A 22641-nucleotide genomic window follows, 5' to 3' on the forward strand; every position below is an offset into this window, starting at 1 on the left:
AATCAAGTTATCATAGTAAAGCTATTGGATTTTTAGCACATAAATCTGAATCTTGACAGGCAGGTACAAGAAGATTTGTAAGAAAACATTCAACATAGCTATTGAGGTGTTCCCTAATTGCATGAAAATGTGTGTGATCACCAACTATAGGCTTTCTTGATTGGCTTTTTAGTTTACAAAGCTTTGTGTACTTGTTGGGATGCTTTGACATAAGAAGTAAAGCTACATTAGACGTATCAAACAATATGGTAGCACTGCTCAAGTAGGGGAGTGCCCCAAAATTTCACATGCCGTCTAAAATTCCATCTTTAAAAAAAAAAAATCAACCTAGAGACACACTGCCTTATTGACCACAGTCGCAAGGCTAGAGGCCAAACAAAGCAGCATATGACCACCATTTTATACCACAATAACAAACTCACCAGTAAAATCACCTTTATGGAATAGTACTAGTCCATATAATATATAATATAACAAAGTACTTACAGGTGGCCGGATATAGAATTTTTTAAAAAATCACCAAACTATGAATTTTAGTCTCACTGCCTCATTGACCACAGTTGCAAGGCTAGAGGCCAAACGAAGCAGCGTACGACCACCACTTTACACCACAATAAAAAATTCACCAGTGGGATGTGCCTTTTGGGGTTCCGACAAGTGTAGGCCCTCTGTGCCTTTTTTCTTTTATCTTCAATCAGGCTGCTTGTCTTCTTCTTCATCCAATGAAACCGTATCGAGGCATTAATTTTCCATAATAGGTCCACTAGTAAGTATCATGTGAAAAGGAAACAGTAAGTGTATTCATACATTAACAGGCATAGTGAAGTTTACAAGGAGAATCCTGGGATAAAAAGTAGCAAGGCTTGCTGAATGGATCATTGTGCATGTCCATGACCTATTTTTGATTTCGTTTTCAGATGGAAACAGCCCATACCGGGCCGTTTCTTCTTGCCAAAATTCCATTATGGATACGAAGCCATACAACATTATACTAAGGGTTAGGTTTTCGGGTGTGTACTGCTTGTTGCTAATAGAATCTGTCTTATAGGCCAGGAAGCTTAATCTGTGTGAAGACTTTGTTGCAAGGTGGTTTTTTCGCTCCATGATTATTATACATGGGTGGGTTATCCAGATTAAATATTGTCATGTAAATACTCTAATAATGCAGTGGGATAACAACAATCCTTGCACCGCTACATGTATTAAAGGTACTAGTAATATAATTCTAGGAGACTCTGTATGCACACTGCAATTTGATCAGTTTCATGTGTGTACTGAAACGTTAATTGACAGCATTACTATGCAAAATGCAAAATTACACTAAATATTCACAGTCTTCATTATCAATAAATAAATCCATTACTGGATAGATGAATAAAAAATTGAAAATGTTAAGAGGAAGAATAGGGATCGCTAAAAAATCCATGAAACAAGAAGGGATCGCTGGGGTGGTAATGTAAACCACAAATCCCTATTTTGACTCATTTCAAAATGACGGAGCATGCAACTAAAGATTTATGACAGAGAGTCAAAATAGGGATTTGTGGTTTATATTACCACCCCAGTGATCCGTTCTTGTTTCATGGCTTTCTTCAGCAATCCCTATTCTCCCTCTTAAAATTGTCCATTTTTAAATCCATCTAGTTATTGTTTACTCTTGATTTTATGCAATGCTACTAGGTACCGACGTAACTATCAAATACTTATAGACAAAACCTTGCTCTCTGTTTTTGCATGTACACAAGCAAACACGTTGTTAGAAGCAGGTCGCTATTCCTTCTAGCATACAAAGTCATAGCCTCATTATATAAACGACTGCCGAAGATTTTAATAATAAAAGATTTTGCTGTGTTTGTACTAGGGCTGAGCGATACTGCCATTTTAGTATCACGATCAATACTAAAGCCACTATTCACGATACTGAATAGTTCACGATACTTACAAATAAGTCAATCATAGCTGGTGCTACATAGCATATTGCTCAGCATTCCTGCAGGAAGTCCTTATATGTGATAACAAACTAGCCACTATCATCCTTGTTTACAGTGACAGTTATTGTAACACATGCTTTGAGGTTGTTATGGTGTTCACACCTCTCTGCAGGGGAAACCAGATGGGTGGACTTAATCATTTACAAGGATTCTTAGCCTAGTGCTGCATAACAAACGGATTTTCAATGACAATAATGTACAGGCATGGTATCACGATAGTTAATAACAAAATATAGCGATATCGATACTTTCAAAATATCGCGATATATCGCTAAAACGGTAGTATCGCTCAGCCCTAGTTTGTACTATTGTGTAGACATTCCACATATTGAATCCATATCACCTTTGTAGAATGCTGCTCAGTTGACCAAGTAAATAGATACTGTTATTCATATATGATTTCTACATTAACAATAAACAAACTAGGATACATGTGTATAGTTCGTACAATGATAATAGTAACTAATCTACACTACACACTCCAGTATAGCTACTGGTGTATAACTAACTGATTGTATATTGTGTAAGTGTTGTGTATTAAATGATACAATTGAGTGGCCTGATCTTCATCTCAATAAAATAACTGTTTACTAACAAATTTCCAAGATTACTATAAAAGTCGTTTGGGTTTATTTGCCAACAACTATGGTACCACCATCCCCCAGCTGGTTTATCAGGACCATTCAGTAGCGTACAATTACGCTTGTATTGATCATTGTCATTGTCTATAGTGGAGAAGTACATTTGATCATGATATGCCATTGGGTTACTAGTAGTGGTCCATTGGAATCCTCCAACTGTTAATTTGTACTTGTCTTCAGCTGATGCAACTTTAAACCGTTTGTAATGAAGAAAATTGCTGCTGCCATCTTTATATTTGATGTCCATTCTCATCTCCCAATCACCTTGACTGGTGAGGCAATAAAGGGGTCTCAGGCCGTACCAAAATTCTCCAGTCAACTTGCCAAATCCATCTTCATACTCAACCCAGGTTCTGTTAAAGTCAACAGATCCATCTTGTCTTCTCTGTACTACTACCCATCCTCCTCTCTCAGTTGCAGTGTCACAATAAGCTTCAGCCGTGAACCAATCATTCCCACAAAAACTTGAAATAACATAGAGTCCAGATGATTTGACCGTACTTGAGAAGGAGAAAACACGAAATCCTTGGTCACAGCAGCTTCCGATATTGTCATTCTGACTGTTGGCAGGTAGCATCCCAACAGCCAGTAGTTGCAGCAGAACAGTGGCCATAGTATCAGCAAATAAGAGGAACATGTACTGTAGACAGTTGACGTTACAATTGCACAAGAACTGACTGATAAAGAGTTGCTTTCTCTGCTTCAGTCACCTGTTTACTTAGTTCCTTCTGCACTGACTGCACTACACAGATGCTTGCAATTTATAAGTAAGGAAGGGTAATTCCACTGAGAATACTCTTTCAAGGGTATTACTGGTGGAATTACCCTTGCACAGATGTTATGGTGATGGTGGTGTGTGTATAGGATAGGCCAGCTGTTGCTGGAATGCTACCAGAGGTATGAATCCATTTATGAATTAGGCATCCAGAGGAAAGCTTCAGCATCAACACCAAGTAATCTATTAAATGATAGGTTTATGCCATGCAGATCCTACTTCTTTTCATCTCAATGAATTTACTTTGCGTACATTGCTACACTGTAATTAATCTTAAAAGTCCTCTCTTGTTTCATTGCTTTTTATCTGTGATCCTTCCCACTCAAACACAAAATTTCCCTTGCACTTGGTTGTTTACTTTTTTGTAGTAACATACTTGCCGAACATCTTTTCCTGCCGAACATCTTTTCCTGCCAGACACATTAATCACACGACTGAACATGTGCCCCAATTATCATTGACTGAAATGCGAAGTTGCTATCTGACTTCTTTTTTAGCTTTGTTCCCCCTGCTGTACAACCAAGAGTTCATAATAAAAATAGTGATTTTTTATTATGAACTCTTGGTACAATATTTCAATTGAAGAACAGTATGAGAAGCATCTCTGGCAGTTACTACAGAAATTATGATTGAATGCACACCCTGATTATCAATCGTGACGTGGCCATTTTGCTTCAGTTCCAGCTATATTTCACCTGTTATACAGTGTTACAAGTAAAGAACAGTGTGAGAAGAGCCTTGCAATCAATCCAGTCACACTATGGAAAATAAAGCACTGAAGCCATGCCATGAGTTACTGCCACCCAACACCTATGTGGTAGTGGAGAAAAAATGGAACACAAAGGAGGACAAAGGTACATCCCTGATGTGATTACTGTAGTTGCTGTGGTTGGCAAAAAGGCACGTCTCAGGCTGAAGTAATGTCAAACCACAAGCCAATTCATTAGTCGAGTTATACTTGGCTGGAGGCATCAGTTTACAAAATATTTAATATTAAAATTCATAGAAAGGGTTTGGGGTCACCTGAAGATATTTAAAGGCTTGGTTATGCCTAATCAATACTGCCAAACTGTTATGAAGGAAAAGTGAGGCTGGTTTTGGGTGATACAAAGCTCAAACCTCTACAGTACCACCATACTGTATAAATGGCGTTGGTCATTGTACTACCTTCTTCGTATTCCTTGGAGTCAGAAAAGTATTTGCAGTGAGGGATGTTGTTAGTACACTTCCAAAACGGTGAGTGCCAAGAAGCTGGTTAGTTTTTATGAGAAAACCTATACCGGGCATGATGATTTCAGAAGGGTACGCTATTCCTTCGACGGTTACTGTATCACTTCCACAAGCCGTCGAGTATAACACTAGGTATGCATGCTGTCACTTTAGCCTTGGCGTAATAGCCATGTTTGCGCAAGATATCTGGAGACTGTACAGTGCCCCCTTGCTAACTGAGCTAATGCACATTTAGTCCAGCCAATTCACCTCTCAAGGTGGTTTGACATGAAGCTGGATTGAATGTGCATTGTGATCAATTTGGCCCAGGTGTGAAACGGTTTGATCCAACTGTGCAATCGGCTGTAGTGTGAAAAGGCCTTTTCTTGTATTTCAAGGTTTGTTTAAAGTGATGAGTATATTTGTTAGGCAGAAGTCACTTGCTGCTTGTTAAATTTGCTGGCATGCAAGATATGAACAGATTAAAATCTCTATTGTAACTATAGATACACTAGAAATTCATGCCAGGTTGTCTAACTGACACAATAACAAGAAGAAACAGCTAATTTGAAGTATAAACTTCGCTAGCTCATAGCCAGTTATGCATTTATTTGTTACACCAAACTGGTAGAATGCTCAGTGACAATGTACAGCAACACAACCTTCAGCTGGCTGATTGTATTATTCATTTTCTCCTGGTCAGCTAAGCTATTCAAAAATAATGTATGTATGAAAAGTAATGTACTGTAATTATATCACTTCTTTACGTGACGAACAACCTATTGTTGTATCATTCTCTTGAACATTGGGTGCTGGACAGGAATGGGGCCAAGTACAATTGAGTACTTACAAGTACTCAAAAAGTATGTACTGGACAATACTTAAATACAAGTTTGGTCCAAGCTTAGGTTGATTGAAAGTACACGTACGTATGTACTTGGTTGTATGTGGACAATAAGTTTCTAGCATTAGTAGTATCATACTGTATTCTTACAGAATCCTCGTGGCAAATACATTCACGGATTTCGCAGTTATAATAAATCTATTCCAAGAAAACCCACCAGCTCCCAACAACTATTAGTCATTCTTGTCTCTTCTGCAAATAGCACAAGGTGGATTTCCAGAAGTTTTAAAAGCTGGGAAATACTATGTTAATATTGCACATGTACATATTGTGAGATTTGTTTCTGACATTGTCCTAAATTGTAATATCGTAACATCATATAAATAATTTCATGTAATTCTACTAGTCACCTAAAATACCAAATACTCTCAAGGTTGCTCTCCATTTTCACATATACACAATCAGACACGCTTGCTATTCCTGGTAGTGTACAGGTTTAGCAGTTATTGATGGTCTTCATTAGCCCAATTATATTATGATCGCTGAAGATTTTGCTGTGTTTGCACCAATGTGCAGGCATTCCACATATATTGAAGCCATATCACTTTAGTTGAATGGAATACCAAGTTAATACAACTTATCGGAAATTACTATTACAACAATACACAAACTGTGGTATACGATATACTAATAATACAGTGTTGATACACGTTAGTGTGTGTATATACGTAAAGTATACAATGATAATAGTAACTGATCTATACTACACACTCCAGTATAGCTACTGGTGTATAACTAACTGATAGCACATTGTGTGAGTGTTGTGTATTAAATGATACAATTGAGTGGCCTGATCTTTATCTTGATAAAGTCACAAAATGTTGAACTACCAATACTAAAATCATCGAAGTGATCATTATAATAAACGTTATGTTTCAGCAATTATTGTGCCACCATCCTCCATCTGGACTATCGGGACCAAATTGAAGTGCACAATTCCCATCATCATCTCGATCATTGTCTCTGTCCTTAGTGGTGAAGTACATTCCATTGTGAACTGCCAGTACCACTTCCTACAAATCTTCCAATAGTTAATTTGTACTTGTCTACAGCTGATGCAACTTTAAACTGTTCATAATGAAGAAAGGTGCTTATAATATCATGGTATTTATAGTCTATTTTCATCTCCCAATCACCTTGACTGGTGAGACAATGGAGAGCTTTTAGGCCGTACTAAAACTCCCCAGTCACATTGCCAAATCCATCTAAGCCAGGTCCTGTTAAAGTCAACAGATCCATCTTGTCTCCTCTGTACCACAAGCCATCCTCCTCCGCCATTGGTTGTATCACAATAAGCTTCAGCTGTTGCATTGAGTCTGCAAAAACTTGAAATGACATAGCGTCCAGGTGATGTAGTGCTGACTGCCCCTGAGAAAGTGAAAAGACGAAAGCCTAAGTCACAGCAGCTATTGATAGAGCGAACATGTGTTCCACCCTGACCATTGGCAAGAGTGAGTGGAGTGTCCCAATTGCCAGTAGCAGAAGCAAAGTGACCATTGTATCAGGCGCTGTAGACAGTTCACAGTATGGCTACAAGAAATAATCAATAAAAAGATGCTTTGCTTTCTCTCTTTCTCTCACTGAGCGTATTTAGTTCCTCTACACTGACTACACAGTACAGGTGCTTGCAATTTATAGATAAGGAAGGATAATTCTACCTGGAATACACATTAGTGTATTCCTGGTAATTACGCTGTAAGTTTTGAGGTAATGTTAAATGCTGTGATGATCTATAAATGTTTTACATAACATTATTTTATTTATTTACACAAGACAGGAATGTGTGGTCAACTACAATGATTAATGTGATAGCTTACACAACTAGGCTTGAGCCTATTATGCTCAAAATATTACCTATTATTCTTTCCAGAATTTCCCAAAATTTTCACCTATTATTCTTGTGTCTTGCCTATTATTCCAAACTAATTCTCATTTAGTTTCTGTAGCTAGTCATGATCTGACTGCTCTATTAGAGTATTTGAGCGTTCTATTAGAGTATATTGATCTTTTAAAGGCTTTCAGGTCCTTTTCAGCCGGCACTCATATAATTACGTCAGCTATATATCACTCTTAGTAGCTTAACTCTTTCTTCTAGCTAATCAAGAATAGACATGCCCTTTAATTCCACCGATTATTCTCGTGGACATCCGATAATTCTAAAATTATGCCTTTAATCATTCTATTATTCCGGAATTATTCTCACGAATGGGTGACCTATTATTCTCAAAATTATGCTGGCATAATAGGCACAAGCCTATACACAACACTGTTGAAGCACTATGAAAACTGTTTTGAGTTCAGCTATTATGCATCCAAAGAGAGTTCAACCAATCCATATTCCAATAATTTGGCATCGATATAACAAGTATGGTAGATCTATGCTAGAACCTTTATAAGGTACTCTCCAATAGGCCTGCAGATGCTGTGCTGTACTTAATAATCTTGATCTGGTTGTTGCTTACTAGTAATGTACAGTACTGCCCAAGCGCAACGTCATTTCTTGCGAGTGCACGATTTAAAAAAAAATCACTAATTAAAGGGCGTGGCAGCCATTTTGCTAGTGAGTCATTATCAAACGGATAATGACTAACTCATTGCATCTCTTTATTGGTTATTTCGCTAATGACTCACTAGCGAAATGGCTGCCACGCCCTTTAATTAGTGAGTTTTTTAATTGCGCACTTGCAAAAAACGGTATTGCGCTTGGGCGGTAGCGTAATAATATTACTGAACAATAATACTAATATTATTACTTGGAAAAAAGCATCACAATAAGTCACACAAAGGTAAGCAGGTATAACTCCTATAAGTAGTAATAAACCAGTTACCTACTGTTGCTGTTACCTACTGTTGCTTCACTACATCTGTATATCTAGACCTACCATACTGTGTCATTGCGTTGTTGGTGGGTGCAACTCTGTCAGTGCAAAGGGCCATGGCTAAAGATGAAGCTATTCAAAACCAACAGGTTAGGGCGATTAAATGCCAACAGAGCAACTTTCTTCCTCTTCAGGCTCTATAGCACTTCACAACTGACTGCTTTACTATAGGAATGCATCTGCGAAGAAATGGGCATTAAATTGTTAAAGTGTCTTATGCCAGATACTGTTCTAATGATATTTCCAAGGTCTGAGCACCTCAAGCTTATCTACGAGTTGAACACTGGCCGTAAAACGACAACACTTGATAAACACAAATTAAATTTATGCACATTTTAAATATCTATGAACAGACAGTAAATAAGCTCCTACAAGTAGGAACAGGAGCTACTGTTGACATGGATAATAGGACAGATCTTACAGGAACAGCTATTGTCACTACTACGATAAAGGCAAAGACAAAGATATAGTTATAAGTATGCATACAATTATCTCTACAATTCAGTAAATACCGTAGAATATTTCACGCAGCTCTGTGTGAGCGTTACTAAGTATGGGAATCTAGTGTAAACTCTCCATTAAAAAGCTTACTGCTGGAGGATTACTGAATGGCTTATTTGCAACAGAAATTAACACAGATCTTGAGAACAACATCAACTTTGACTCATACTTTTCATTGTATCCAAGAAGATAGCCAAGATAAACAAACAACTAAGGTTGAGATTGAGATTACAAAAAAAAATTATTATGTCATGGATATGTCAACCCAGTATAACTAAACTAAAGTACAAGTAAAATGTGATGAATAAATATTTGTTAACTTTATAGGCAATGAGGTAACATCAAGTTACCACATGCAGGAAAAGGGTTTTTAGCAAAAGCTATTGGATTTTTAGAAAATAAATCTGAACGTTGACACCTTAGTCACAGACAGGTACAGACAGATTTGTAAGTATACATGGGCATGGATGTGATGTCTGGCATAAGTAATGTACGTACTGTATATGTGCAAATTATAATGAGGCCATTCAATTCACATTGTAGTATCTAACGACACTGACTGCGGGGTATAGTGGACCAAGAGTATCAGCAGCTATATGTACTGGTGTCAGCTATTATACATCCAAAGGGAGTTCAACCAAACATATTGGCATCGATATAACAAGTAATCTATTAACTGGTAGGCCTATGCCATACAGATCCTAGAACCTTCATAAGGTACTCTTTAATAGGCCTGCAGATGCTGTGCTTTACCTAATAAATTAGTACTACTTCTTGATCTGGTTGTTGCTTATTTGATTTTAGCAGTGCTAAATCACATGAAAACACAATCATCCACATGTCTATAAAAATGCTATTCATAGTGTGTTAATACAATTTGAGTTACTATTAAAGAATCCCTAATCCTTACCAGTAATGAGAAAAGTAATAATATTACTTCACTAATACTACTACTTGGAAAAAGCATCACAATGTGTCATCTTAGTCACACAAAGGTAAGCAGGTACAACTACTACAAGTAGCAATACACTTACTGTTGCTTCATTGTATCTATGGATCTAGACCTGCTATACTGTGTCATATCTACTCATTGCGTTGTTGGTGGGTGCAACTCTGTCAGCGCAAAGAGCCATAGCTTTCATGGGTTTCCTAAAAGATGAAGCTATTCAAAACCAACGGGTAAGGGTGGTTACATGCCAATGAAACAACTTTCTTCCTCTTCAGCTTTGTGCTCTAAGCACTTCACGGCTGACTGCTTTATTGTAGGAATGCATCTGCAAAGAAATGGGTATTCCATTGTTAAAGTGTCTTATGCCAGACACTGTTCTAATGATACTTCCAAGGTCTGTGGCTTAGCAGCACCTCAAGCTTATCTTATCTATGAGTTGAACAATGGCTGCAAAATGGCAACAACGCTTGATAAATGCAATGAAATTTATGCACATTTAAATTAATGTATTTACTTGGTTACATGATCGATTTACATGATCGATTTACATGATCGATTTACATGATCGATTTTGAAAATAATGGCTTCAACATAGTTTTCAAGCATCAAGTGGTGGTCAAATTTGAATAGTTGCAGCATCGATTTTACAATAAACACCGTGACGTTTAACCACAGTATTTACGAACAGACAGTAAATGATAGGATCAGGAGCTACTGTTGATATGAATACTAGCATGGGCACAGATCCTATAGGAACAGCTACTTCACTAATCACCAATGTTTTTTCAACACTTAAAATTCAGTGCATGTCACTACTACGATAAAGGTAAAAAGTCAAAGATATAGTTATAAGTATGCATACAATTATCTCTACAATTCAGTAAATACCGTAGACTGTGTCTAAGTATCTCTCCACTAAAAAGCTTACTACTGGAGGATTACTGAATGACTTATTTACAACTGAAACTGACACAGATCTTGAGAACAGCATTGACTTAGACTCATCCTTTCATTGTGGTCAAGAAGACAACAAACAAGCCTGAAATTACAAAAAAAAAATAAAAAAAAATTATCATATAGATATGTCATAGTGACACTCAACCCACACAAACCGGAAATGAGATCAAATACTTAGTATTTACATCTCTACCTTGGCACACTGCAGTGTTAGCACACTACAGATCATGCCAATATCACTGCATGGAAGGGTTGCCAAACAGAAAATGTTCCCACTACTTGGGCTTGGGACAATCAGCTCTTTTATCAAAAATAACTAACAGGAAGCAGCATTCTACTTTTAACAGCTTTAATATTTTATTCAGTGGATTCACTCCAGTCAAAGTGTTCCAGTTGCTAAGCCACCGAAACATAGTGTTTATCAAGGAATGTATATTTTATGACTAGTAGCTTAGAAGTCCAAGTACAGGAACACATTCGAATTGTATCTCCAAACATAAAACATGGAGAGTTGACTGTACTTGCTCATCGGTGGTGTAATAGTGGTGTTTTCTGTTCGGTGCATCTACATAGTCTGAACGGAAAATGATTTGTCAATGTTATACTCACTTATTACATACAGCACAATTTATATCTTCAGAAAGAGAACAGAAATTTTAAACTGGTGATCTCCACACACCTATTGTTGCATGGAGAGAAAAGTCACACTAAGTCACACTGTATGGATCACCGGGGGTAGTAGAATGCCATCACCAGGAAGTACCACAATCAGAGTCACAGCCAGAGACTACACTGTTGTAGATTCTGACTCCAACTGATGATGACAAAGGTGACAATGAAACCATAACATCAAGTCAGTCAATAATATCCTTACAATGCAACTAAAAACTATCATCATCAAGTGTTCCATGCATGATGACAATATTTGGTACATTATCAGCCCAATCACAAATAGTCTTAAATAATTTTATAGTTAGCTGACTTTGATAATTGTTACACTACTCCCTTACTAAAAAAAGGAGGTACAGAGCAGGTTAGTACCTATTAGCTTTACTTGTGTTCTAAATTTTGTTTACGGGTAATGAGTTATTGTGAAAAGTCACTTTTTGGCCAATGAATTTGTGTGATAAACAGACTGTAAAAATAAGTTTCTTCTGTTTGTCAAGACTACACTGGCTAGGATAATCAAGATACTGTATTAGAGAAGTCATTACTAAATTTTTCACAGATGTTGTATGAAGTAATAGCGTAACCATAGATGTAACTGCCATAGTAAAATGAGTCATTGGTGAAGAAGACAAGGAGAAACAGCTAATTGGGAAGTGTGAGCCTTGTCAGCTTACGATTATCGTTTATTTCAAACTGATAGAATGATCAGTGGTTAATGTACGTAGACATTGTACAGCAACATTGGCTGGCTCTAAGTTATCCATTTTTCACCTAAGTTATTCAAAAGAGGTGATGCAGAAGAAGCAATGTACTTACATACTGTCAAGATCACTCATTCTTTTAATAATATAACACCAAAGTAGAGTAGCTATTGTTGCATTATTCCGTTAAACACACAGAAGTGCTGGCTGTACACTGTTGGCAGAATTTAACACTAAATGTAGGAATTTCAAATACTAATAGGCATCATAACGTGTTCACCAAATTCTCACTGCAAGTATTCACGGTTTTCGTATGTAGTTACAACTAAAATTCAGTTCAGACTTAATTACAAGTTGTCTTCTGCAAAGAAACAGTGGCGAGGATATTCACTTTTCATCACTTCCAAAAGCAGAGGGAACCAATATGATATATTGCACATGTAATATTGTGATGGTTGTTGCTGACATGTTGGAGAGCCAGAAATCACAATATCAAAAGATCGTATAAGTATTTACCGCACTTCTACTAAGCAATCAAATATTAGTCAAACCTGCTCTTCATTTTCAAGCACGCCCTGAAAGGTTTACCATGTATGAATGCATTAGCATCCATGAGAAGATATAAGTGAATTCATATCACTTTTGAAGTTTTGTAGAATGCACTGTTGAACAAGTTAATACAACTTAACAAAAATTGCTGTACACCACCAATACAATCGACATCAACAAAAACACAAACCAGGGCCATAACTACATAGGTCATATTTTCTCAGTTGGCTATTTTGAGTAGAGCCAAGTTTCACACCTATATGCCTTAAAATCTGGGTGGAGCTGAAAAGTTGCTTTAAAGATTGATATCCTCGATAGAACAGTCAAGCAAATACTGCAATAGAACAATAAAATGTATTTCTCTGGCTTATGAAACACTAGCTACTAAAATTAAGAGCACAACCACAACTTTGCATATCAGTTCAGCAACAAAAGCCAAAATAGTTGCCAGAAGTCACATGTATACAGTAATGTTGCCCAACGTAACTGCATGCCACTAAAGTATGACAAAAATTATAACAGCTTTTTTATTGAGCAGAGGAGCAGCTACATTCCGAGCATCGAGAATGGATAACTGTGATGATTATTTCAGTAAAAATGTGTCTTGGCACTTTTCTTATAAGTAGTATGGATTAATCTATACTAACAATTAATCGAATTAGCTACGCGTCAGATTTCAAGTGATAACTTTTGAGAGTCAGAGCAATACACATACACACTAGAGTCATCAGTGTGTACATTCAATGTGAGGTCAGTTAGGAGGCATATTAACTTAATAAGGTGTTGTTGGCGTCTGGGAGCTGAGTCCCCCCGCTGCTGTGATCACCTACCAGGTCACAGTAGAATGCCCACCCTACAAACTGTGATGTAGGATATACTAACAATACAGTGTCGGTACATGTTATAGTGTGTGTATAGTTTGTACAATGATAATAGTAACTGATCTACACTACACACTCCAGTATAGCTACTGGTGTATAACTAACTGATAGTACATTGTGTGAGTGTTGTGTATTAAATGATGCAATTGAGTGGCCTGATCTTCATCTCAATAAAATTACTGCCTGCTAACTCATTTAAAAGAATACTATAAAAGTTGTTTGGGTTTATATTCCAGCATCTATGGTACCACCATCCTCCAGCTGGTTTAACAGAACCGTACAAAAGTGCACAATTCTGACTATATTGATCATTGTCACTGTCTTTAGTGGAGAAGTACATCCCATTGTGTCTTGTCATTAGATCACCAGTGCTTTAAACCGTCTATACTGAAGAAAATCGCTTCTGCCATCTTTGTATTTGATGTCCATTCTCATCTCCCAATCACCTTGATTGGTGAGGCAATGGAGGGATCTCAGGCCGTACCAAAATTCTCCAGTCAACTTGCCAAATCCATCTTCATACTCAACCCAGGTCTTGTTAAAGTCAACAGATCCATCTTGTCTCCTTTGTACTACTAACCATCCTCCTCTCTCATTTGTAGTGTCACAATAAGCTTCAGCTGAAAACCGACTATTCCCACAAAAATTTGAAATGACATACAGTCCAGATGATTTAGTGACTGCCCTAGAGAAGGTGAAAAGACGAAAGCCTAGATCACAGCAGCTTGTGATGTGGCGCACATTGATTTCATTGTGACCATTGGCTAGAGATAGTGGTAGCATTCCAATAGCCAGTAGTAGTATTATTGTTGTGGTCATTGTATCAGCAAATTACAAACATACCGTAGACAGTTTACGTGATGACTGCAAGAATTGACTGATAGAGTTTCTTTCTCTGCTTCTCTCGCTGAGTGGTCAGTTTACTGTAAACTGACTGCACTACTACACAATTTATAGACAAAGAAGAATACACTGTAATTCCACTAGGAATACCCTTGCAAGAGTATTCACAGTGGAATTACCCTTACACAGATGTTATATGGTGTCTGCGTATAGGATAGCCATCAGTCCAGCAGCATGTTGCTGGAATGCTATCAGAGGTGGGAATCTTTTTAAGACCAGGGGAAATTTAGGCATACAAAGATAGCTCAATCATACATTATATCCACTTCTATGGATAGGAAACTGCTAACGTGCACTACTTGTCACCATCTGCATTTTCATGCACATAAAAAAAGGTCTTCTGCCCTACGGGACCAAGATGCTGTAGTTAGAATCACAAGCATTCGTTTAAATTACTGGTTGGATGTTGAGTATTGACTTTGGTGTTCGAGTTTACTGGTTCAGCGAAAATGTCCTAATAACTTTGTAATGGAGCTTGTCATCATTTTAACTTTCCATACAGGTATGCATTATGTGACTGCTGGTGCAAACTTCATGAGACAGCATGCTATTCTTGCAGAATTGTTACCTTGTGGAAAATGTATAGTCACCAATGCTTTGTCATAGCACTGAATATCTAGTTGGTGCGCACAGAACAGATAAAGTAGGCAATTAGCAATGCACTATTTACAATACCTAATCTTCTTTGCCTTGTTAGAAGACAACAGCAGTAGATGCCAAACCCTACCCACCACAGGCTAGGAAGAGGTGGGGGTCCACAGACACCACACATGCTGAATTAAAAACCTCTTAGAAACAATTTCATGTTGCAAATCACCTATTGTTTACCTAGTAAATTGCTACAGCAACGATGCAGAGATAAGATCAAATGATAAATCTTGGCAACAGTACGTAATGTATATACTAGTTTCAGTGGATTAGACATGACAGTAACATTGATGTGTCTTAACAGTAGTAACTGTCAGTGTTGTTTCAAACACTAGGAAACAACTATGGAGAAGTGTTGAGGCAACACCAAGTCTACAATGATGACTTTACACAGAGACACATTCACGGGCTTGATCTTTGCATTCATTTGTGGTTTTGATTCAATGTTTTGATTCCATCATTTGTTTCTCGGGATGTCACTCAATAGCTAAAAAAATGAACCCTCTATAGTTTTCATTAAAAAAGACATTTACCTCTTAAATGTATGTAGTATACACAACAGTTAGGAGTAAATCATGGTTATTAACACATGGCCTCCATATGAAAGTTTCTCAGGGTTGCATAAATAGTTAAATGTCACATGGACAGTTAGGGTGTTTTCCCAGTATAGTAACCTTCAAAAAAGTTGATTACAGCATATCCTGGGTTTCCTTTTATGATTTCAATTTCCTTTTACCTTATGCTATAAAGACTGTTCCCTGTACCTCTTCCTGATTTCCTTTAGCCCCATGAATGCTGTCATATAGTTGTTACCCACTAACTTTACATCATTGCTTTGCTCATAAATCTGCATAAGCTTGTTGGCTCTAGGTCATGGTCTGCCTTCTCTGTTTACCCTATGGAATCTACAGTAAATTAATCGACTGCTCCCTCCACCAAATGATTGATCTCTTCAGTATCACCTCAGTAGCTATTAGTAAAAATTTTTAAGCTTGTTCCCTCTATTCTGATATTTGTTACCTTTATTTCTTGCTAATAAGAATTTTATTTACATCATTGTTCCTGCTTCTATATATACGATTATTCCCACTTGCACATTTTCAAAATATGTATTGAAGCATACATAAGTTTAGGTGTAGAACTTGAGAAGAAAGTGTTAAAAGAAAGGAAAAGGATGCTACAGCAGAGGTCGGAAAGGTAAAGCTGGTAGGAATGTCAAAAGTATATATACTGTATGGTGTGATATATCATTCCTATACAGAGTTCTCTTGAAATTATTCACATGTTAGTAGTTCGTCAGATGGATGGTATCACAGCACAGTGACAAACAATACTTTCAATGTTTCTAAACTGTGAAGCAGTCAGTGTTCTGGCCACCGGCAATCGTTTCAAGGCTTAACAGTGTCAAGAATGAAACATTCTTCACAACAGACAAAATTGCACACAGTACCTCAGGTACATAAAAAAAATCACTGCAAAAAGTAATCAGAACCAAAAACAAATAGCCAAGGTTAAGGAAGATGGTAACATCTTACTGGAATCACCCAATTGAAATTCTGAGAAGATATGGAGAATTACCCAATTACTACAAATATGATGACTTTAAATGTATATCTTGGGAGTAGCAGGTATATCTAACAGCACTACAATTATTTTATTGCCGAACACCTTAGCGCAAGGCTGGTCACACGTCATCAAACATCTTGTGATCTCAAAGAAAAGTTCTACCCATTCAACCCTGACAACTCGGTATTGATATATAATAATTTAATGTGCAAACTGATATTGATAATTACGGTTTTCTAATTTTTCAGTGTTACAACTATCTCTATATTTTATTATTCATTCATAGCTGAGTTTGTCTGCAACGGAAGTACATGATGTAAAGTGTTGCGCAATGAATTAATGCGGCAAGGGTTGTTGTGAATGTGACAGGTCTCAGTTTTATTGTTGTCATTGCTGGAGGGTAGCCTTACAAATTTATCATACAGTACAATAGTACTGTATATTAGGGACATTGAAGGTGTGGGGGCAATCCGTAATATAATACAACCCAAAAACCTGCCACAATTTTTCCTTACAACGACATGACAGTATTGGTTGGGTAAAACCAAGCCCAAAAGTGTCTTCAGATCGACCTGAAATGTTTGCGTCAAGTGCTACAGAATTTAGAAAAAAAATTATTCAACAGAATTTTCTACTGCTTGCCTGCCCAACACCTTCAGTCAAGCGTAGCAGAAAAGTGGCTACAGCTACAGCCCTAATTCTTCCGCAGAAACGTTTCTAGTTTGCTTAAGAAAAATCCTTTGGTATATTGATAAACGTACAATGCTTGCACTATTGTCTTACCTTTTATCCTTCTTTACCATGGCCATTAGTCAAGGTCCTACTGCTGAGTGTTAATAGACTACAGTACAGCTTCCATACCAGTGTATATTGCATCAAACTATTCGAATACGCGTGGTCGCCGGCTGTACCAAAAACACACGTGTATGTGACTTGCTGTTGATATCGATCAGAGAGAGCAACTCACGGCAAACTATATAGCAATGTGTAAGTCACTAACCACTTACGTAAATTACTGTCTGTAGATGTATGGTAGCCACGTCCATTCATCAGTGTGTAGGTATGCATGAATCCACGTCCATTATTGTCTGTAGGCTTATGTAGAGCCACGCCCACCGATCAGTTGTTATTGTATGAGTCATAATTTAGTATAATAGTGCTGTGATTAACTCAGCAGATATTTAGTGGTCATGAGCTTGCAAAAAAACTTCACAAACAAGTATAAGAAAAAAATAGGAATTTTAAATTAGATTAGGGACAGTGTATAATGCTGCAATAAAAAGTACTGAAACAAGTTGGATCGGAGTAGTACGTAATGTCCGTAAAACAATAATAAGTGAATATCCCTACTGTGCTACACTCAATGCACAGTAGGGATATTCACTTCTTATTGTTTTACGGACATTACGTACTACTCCGATCCAGCTTGTTTCAGTGCTTTTTATTGCAGCACTATACACTGTCCCTAATCTAATTTAAAATTCCTAATTTTTTCTTATACTTGTTTAATTAAACAATTTGTGGAGGATGGTTTGTGGTGACACAAACTATACCTCAGACAAACCCTACATAAAAATTTGCGGGAAGAAGAAAGTGACCTAAAAGTTTGTTACAGACATATTTTGAATTTTAGCGTATTCATTAGCAGATACAAAGGGCCTACACATGTTCTAACTAAAAGATTTGACCACAGCCCTGTTGAAATATTGCATACAGTCACATCATACATTGTTTACATGATGTACTGTACCACCACAAGAAGCCACTGTTGCACTATTCTCTTGAACACATTGAGTGACTGTACAGTGTATATGATCAAATTTGATAGCTCTTTTGATGTCAATTCTTTTATGCAACCAGTCTTTGCTTTATTTCTTTTTGCTTTACTATTCAACTTGTCTTTAATACAATCTTTACCACAGCATCCTGAGCTGTGCTCCATTGTCAATGGAGTTCAAGTTTACACACCACACATTGAGTTGTATTGTAGCCAAGTGCATGTCACCACATACTGGTACTCTTGTGGGACTGATGACAAGATTACACATGCTACTGCTACTGTTTCAATGTCAATCACACACACACACACACACGCACGCACGCACGCACACACACACACGTGCAAAAAATAAACAAACAAATATGCATACCCACACACTATACAAACCTTTTTTCTTCAACAGAGGTGTGATTTCAGGTGACACAGTCCCAGTCTCTGCTGCACTATCATCAGTTGTAGTGTTCACAGTCTTATCCTCTCCAGTAGTGATTGGATATGTGTACTCCACCTGACCGGTGACTGTAGGGGTGTTATCTTTAGTGGAGTTATCTTTAGTGGAGTTCTCCAGTTCAATGATTGAATTCTTCCTAATTTTACGTTGCACTTTGTACACACTCAGTTGCCTCTTTTTAGGAAGTCTCTGGAATATGAAATAGTTTGTAGGTTAACAAGACAAATGGTCCCAAAACATGAGTACTGTACATGTAGGTACTTAAGCATACATACACGAGTAAAACATTTATGAAGGTTTGTACTTCACTTAGATGTATTTGCCAGATTTTAAGACTTGTAAGTAATACTAAAAACCAACTGTCCCATGAAAAAGTGTTAGGAGTAGTGTGAATGTATTCTATTCCTAGTCTCGCATTGCCAGACCAATATGCGCCAGCCACTTATCGATATACTAATTATAAGCATCGGCTATAATTGGTCTGGTGAAATGTGCATTCTACTAGAGTGACCGAATGTGATCTTCCACTTGTGAACTGTCCCACTCACAGTAGTGTACGTATAGTATTCCTCAGAGACTTTGTCCTTCTAGTTTGCAGTTTGCCTTGCTTGCAGTAAGTAGTGGGAGGCGTGTCTTGTTGGAAGACTTGTTGGAAGACTTGTTGGAAGACTTGTTGGAAGACTTGTTGGAAGACTTGTTGGAAGACTTGCCAGAAACTCTCCTTAGATACTGCTGGGTATAATTGCTGAATGACATAGCACGTACCAGATCACATGACTATTTCTCTAATGTGATTGGTTAATGAAAAAGTAGTTAATCCTATTTATCATAAAGCTATGGCCATTGATTATCCGAACATTCTGTTATCTCAACTGTGGAGATGACTGTTCTATTAGAGTATTTGAACAGAGTTCGGTATATAAATGAATGGGCTTTAGTTTTCTGAACTTTTCATTATCTGAACTCACCCTGGGCCCAATGAGTAGGGAGCACTGTACATAAGAGTATCTATTAGCAGTGTGCTATACCTGAACACATAGCACAAAATTATAGTGACAATGATAAAGGGCTTAGCTCATACGGAAACCACCCTATGATACATCGATTTGGGCAAGCAGTTGGTCTGGAAAGTTTGAAGCAAACTGGGGGCACTAGGAGTTTGTGGTTTGAAAAAATTTATGGCCAGAATTTTACTGTTTCCCAGGCCACGAACTAATAAAGGCATGGAGAGAAGGCTGGCAACTAATAAAGATGCTTCAGAATGTAAGACAGATTCTTACATGTAGCTTCCTTTAGTGGCAATGGCAGTTTACTGTAGTAGTATATTAATTGCCGCCAAACCCTAATAAAAAAAATTCACTTTCAAGTGTAGATTGGCTTGGTACCAATCCAGAAAAGAATCCAATCTCTGATCAAGAACAATGGGATAATTAGAATATTGATTTAAATATGATGAAGGGATCCAAGGGACAATAGAGTCGCAAGGCAAGTAATATGAATGCTGGTATTACAACATAGCTATGTGGGAAAATCCCTACATTAACATGTCGAATAAAATTAATGCCAAATTAGGAATTTTCCACAAACTTGTATATTGCATCCATATAACCTACTTTCTACCATTTACCACTTGGATTACTACTTCATTTTAATATACTGCATTTTTGGAGTATCTCGGTCTCACTGCTGATCTTTATTGACCAGGTATCCTATGTGATCATCATGTGATCATCATGTGATCATCATGTGATCATCATGTGATCATCATGCCTAGTCTTCTGCAGTGAAACCAGTTATTATTAGTAACATAGTTGCCAACTGTTCTTCAGAGAACTGATTGATACTAGACAAATGTTAACAGCATCGTGGGGTGGCCTTAGTACTCAAGCTGCATTTGAGTACATGACTGCTCTATTAGAGTATATCAATCTTTAAAGGTGGAGGGGCTAAAATAAAAGTGGACCGGTTCTAGTCCAATAGCCCCCCCCCCCCCCCCCCCCACCCCTCCCCGTGTTGCTATATGTCTATGGTGTAATGTTTGATAGGACCAGTTACGTCATGTTTCTACGGTGTATATTATTGTGTGATGTTTAATAGGGCCTTCATTTTTTTCATTTGTGCTCATTCTGGACAGTCAACCATACTATCAAATATGGAATGTTCATTGTCCTCTCGTTTGTGATGTCTATATATGCACTGGTAAGGAAAGTGACAATATAGAAAATTAAGTTAATTAACACCTCAAAATGGTATTTTTGCATAAAGAAGATGACCACTAGTAAGATTAGAGAAGAAAGGAAAGGCAATTCGCACAGGGAGTACATTCACTGGAACCCCAAAAAAGCACACGTCACTTGTGAGTTTCTTATTGTGATGTAAAATGGTGGTTGACAACATGATGTTTGACTGTGGTCAGGCAGACAGACAAAAAGTTGGGTTTCGGGGATTTTTAACTTGATACAGTGTATCTCACCTTTGTTTCTAGAAACGGATAAACTGTTCAGATAATAGAATTTTTTATTTACCGAGGAACGCACATAAGTTGGTTAGCTCAAGGCCATCTGGTTTACTTGTATTGTAGGTGACACAGATAATTACTGATGCATTTTTGGGTAGTTGGAACTGATTAGTTTGAATAACTGAAGCCCATTGATATATATACAGAGTTCCATTCAATTCTTCTAAAAGTTATGATGCATTATTCTAATTCAACAATTACTTTTGGTATTAGGATAGTATGAGGTTCAGATAAATGAGGATCTTCTGTACAAGTTTTCCAAGATTTAATACTAGATTTGATGTTACTGTAAAATTAATACTTTAAGACTGTAAAGGTGCTGTCTGATACTTCTATGATGCTTTTTAGCAGCAGCGTTTTGGTGAACACCCTTCATTTTGGTGGGTATCCATACTATACAGTACTGCTGGGATGTACAATATTTAAATGTAAGCCTTTAACTCACATACACTTGGCTTGAGTAGTTTAAGCTGTATACATTGTAAACTTGCATATGCACAACTAACATAGTACCTGATTAAGTAGTTCATTGTAGAGGCCAAAGAATTTGCTGAGGGACATAAAAGTGACCCTCTGTAGGCGTAGCATAATAATCTGCAACAACAATAACAACAACAACAGGTGCTAAGGACAGTGCTAGCAAGTTGTTATACCACTGACCTGGACCATTCGTAGCAGAGAGTCAGGATTCCTATCAAAGAAGTCCTTAAAAGCTGCAGCCCTTAGCCTAAAAGTAAACATTACATCATAAAGATCACACTACCCTACACACAATTACAGTTTTGGGAACTCACTGTAACACATAAGTATCCCTGCTAGCACGAGCTGCCACTCTGTTAAAGGGTCTGGTATGTCCGATCACTGCATCCAGTATACTCAACATGCTGTGGATACTCTCTCCCTGGTGAGCTTCTTTTAGAGGTAGCTCAGTACCATCCTACACAGGAGCACATAATGTATTATGTATGACAGTGACATATTACTAAAGTCATACTGGATGTGTACTATAGGTACAGTAGACCTTCAGTTATCTGACCCTTGTTTTCTACGAAATTGGAAATGACTGTTCTATTATAGTATTTTGAATACAAGTGAATGTTCTATTAGAGTATTTCAACAGAGCTCTATATAAATGTATGGGCTTCAGTTATCCGAACAATTCGCTTATC

At 37.4% G+C, this 22641-nt stretch overlaps 1 protein-coding gene across 1 annotated transcript in view; it reads right to left on the bottom strand.

Moving 5' to 3' along the window:
• LOC136265520 (patatin-like phospholipase domain-containing protein 6) overlaps positions 1-22641 on the bottom strand; it is a 40366-nt gene that overhangs the window by 15676 nt on the left and 2049 nt on the right. Inside the window, exons 8-11 of the mRNA XM_066060390.1 lie at positions 22267-22409; positions 22133-22199; positions 21986-22066; positions 18891-19143 (exon numbers count right to left, since the gene is read on the bottom strand). Of these exons, the coding sequence (XP_065916462.1) occupies positions 18891-19143; positions 21986-22066; positions 22133-22199; positions 22267-22409 (544 nt within the window). The remainder of the gene's footprint in view (positions 1-18890; positions 19144-21985; positions 22067-22132; positions 22200-22266; positions 22410-22641) is intronic.

This window comes from Dysidea avara, chromosome 9 (assembly GCF_963678975.1).
Source record: "Dysidea avara chromosome 9, odDysAvar1.4, whole genome shotgun sequence".
Lineage (NCBI taxonomy): Eukaryota > Metazoa > Porifera > Demospongiae > Dictyoceratida > Dysideidae > Dysidea > Dysidea avara.